Source organism: Theobroma umbraticum, unplaced genomic scaffold, assembly GCF_002168275.2.
Source record: "Theobroma umbraticum cultivar Fairchild unplaced genomic scaffold, ASM216827v3 scaffold_60.0, whole genome shotgun sequence".
Classification (NCBI taxonomy): Eukaryota; Viridiplantae; Streptophyta; class Magnoliopsida; order Malvales; family Malvaceae; genus Theobroma; species Theobroma umbraticum.
In genome coordinates this window covers 45,454-47,602 of record NW_018397288.1, presented here as the reverse complement: position 1 = coordinate 47,602, position 2,149 = coordinate 45,454, and the positions used below count along the sequence as shown (strand labels likewise).

At 36.2% G+C, this 2,149-nt stretch overlaps 1 protein-coding gene across 1 annotated transcript; it reads left to right on the top strand.

The window, feature by feature from the left end:
- Positions 1–305: 305 nt before the first annotated feature.
- On the top strand, positions 306–2,044 carry LOC110428599 (MLO-like protein 13; the record flags this gene model as incomplete). The annotated part of the gene is made up of 4 exons (XM_021444463.1): positions 306–621; positions 1,162–1,219; positions 1,610–1,821; positions 1,928–2,044. Coding segments are annotated over exons 1-4 (507 nt in total), but the record flags the coding sequence as incomplete, so codon positions are not given.
- Between the last annotated feature and the right edge of the window lie 105 nt (positions 2,045–2,149).

Below are 2,149 nucleotides of genomic sequence, written 5' to 3'. Positions count from 1 at the left end.
TCTCACTCAGAACATTTATTATTTTCTTATTCTCTTTCACCTACCACGACATTTAATACTTCAAAAACTGTTCCAATCTTCCTTTCTGTCACTTCGAGTATATCGCTTACTTATTTGCAACACTTTCTCTTCTTATCACAAGAATTCTATTTACAAGTACTAGAATCTAGTGCAGCTGTTCTGCAAAGAAAAAAGAAACAATATGAGGGGTCCAGGTCAAGTGATTCCTATCAACAATTGGGAGTTGATCTGACTTTTATGCTTTTCTTTTGTCTCTTGGTTGATTCGTCGGCACGTTTCTTGGGTTTTCCGTTTCACTTATCCTCTGTTAAATTCTTTTCCCTTACCTTTGTATATGCTTATTCTTTGTCACCTCCACTTCTTTCGCTTTCATATACTCATGAAAACAACCATCAAGCAAGGCGACATTTGGGTGTTTTATTGTTTCTTATTTGTTGTGGTCTCATCACCGGACTGAAGCACATTGACTTGTATCAAGACATGGCAGGAGAAGAGTCCAGCTCTCTGCAGTATTCACCAACCTGGGTGGTTGCTTCTGTCTGTTTTCTCATTGTCCTCATATCTCTTATTGCTGAACGAGGTCTTCATCGCCTTGGGAAGGTATCCAAAACAATCTTTGCTCGTCCAGGTTTTACCAGATTGCTTAATTGTATTCTCTCCAAGGATAGTATCAAAACTCATTTCTTTCAGTAAAATGTTTGTCTGGAATTTCAAACTGTACTGGGAAGGGAAGCACAAGTACAATTAAATATTCGTTCTTTTTTATTTTTCAAAAAGTGCTGTTAATTCAAGGTAAACAATAGAAGAGACAAGGGTTCCGCGATGGATTTTCGTTCTTCATATCCCAAACATAATACTGTTCTGAAGTTGCTAAAACCAACTTTTTACATACTTTATACACTTGAGTAGCTCATAAGTCATGAAGCATTTTAATTTAGAGGGAATTCTTGGTAGGATACATGTATACCATCTGCAAAATTTGTTCTGATTATATGTTGAACATTGAAATATTTCTTAGAAGTATATTGCATTACTGTTGACTATTGATATCAAGATGATTATGCAGATCGATATTTCTTAGAAGTATATTGAAATATTTCTAAGAAAATCTTCCATCTGTTTTTGTGTTTGCCAATCCAGTTTTTGAAGCATAAAAGACAAGATGCACTATTTGAAGCTTTACAAAAATTAAAGGAAGGTTTGCTTGCTTCCTTGCTCTCTCTTGAAACATCATCTATACACAATATGCTTTTTATATTATCATGCTTGTGATTCCCTAGAGTGTAATGTTAGGCAGCTCATGTCATACAAGTATATTTCTATGACTACCTATTAAGTAAACTTCAATCCACAGTACAACCTTCCGAGTTCATATATTGTCGAGCAGAGTTCAGTTTTAGGGAGTTTGAAAGAGGTCATGCCAGTTCCATATTTATTTCCATTATTTTTTCTTCTGCATTTACACTTGGAAATTTAAGATGTTTATGTATAATTCCTACTCCTCCTCCCAACTTCGTTAGGCCTTGAATTCGTAAGTTATCTCTGCTTTGGCCTGACCAATGGGTTAATTACTGATGTTTGTTGACAGAACTGATGCTCTTAGGATTCATCTCCCTTCTATTAACAGTCTCGCAAGGTCTAGTAAGTCGAATGTGCATCCCAGATGACTTGGTATCCAATATGCTTCCATGCAAGAGGGATAGTGAAAAAAAAGGTCATGAAGAATATTCTCCTCAACTTATAAACAATAGACGGCGCCTGTTCTCCGCAGAAAGTAGTTCAGGGCAATGTTCGCATAAGGTATATTACCAATGAAACTCTAGATGAAGCTTACCCTTCCAGAGGGGGATTGATATGAGTTTTGCTCCAAATTAATTAAATCTGATTTTTCTTTTTCTTATCTCAGGGTCAGGTCCCCTTATTGTCATTGGAAGCATTGCATCAGCTGCATATTTTCATCTTTGTATTGGCAGTTGTTCACGTGATATTCTGCGTCACTACAATGGTTCTTGGAGGAGCAAGGGTGATGTTCTCTACTTGCAAACTTTTACAATTCGCTGCACTATAATTTGATTATTAATTTCAGAAAACGTTTTGGCTTAGCTCAAGATTGCCTGCTGTTTAATTT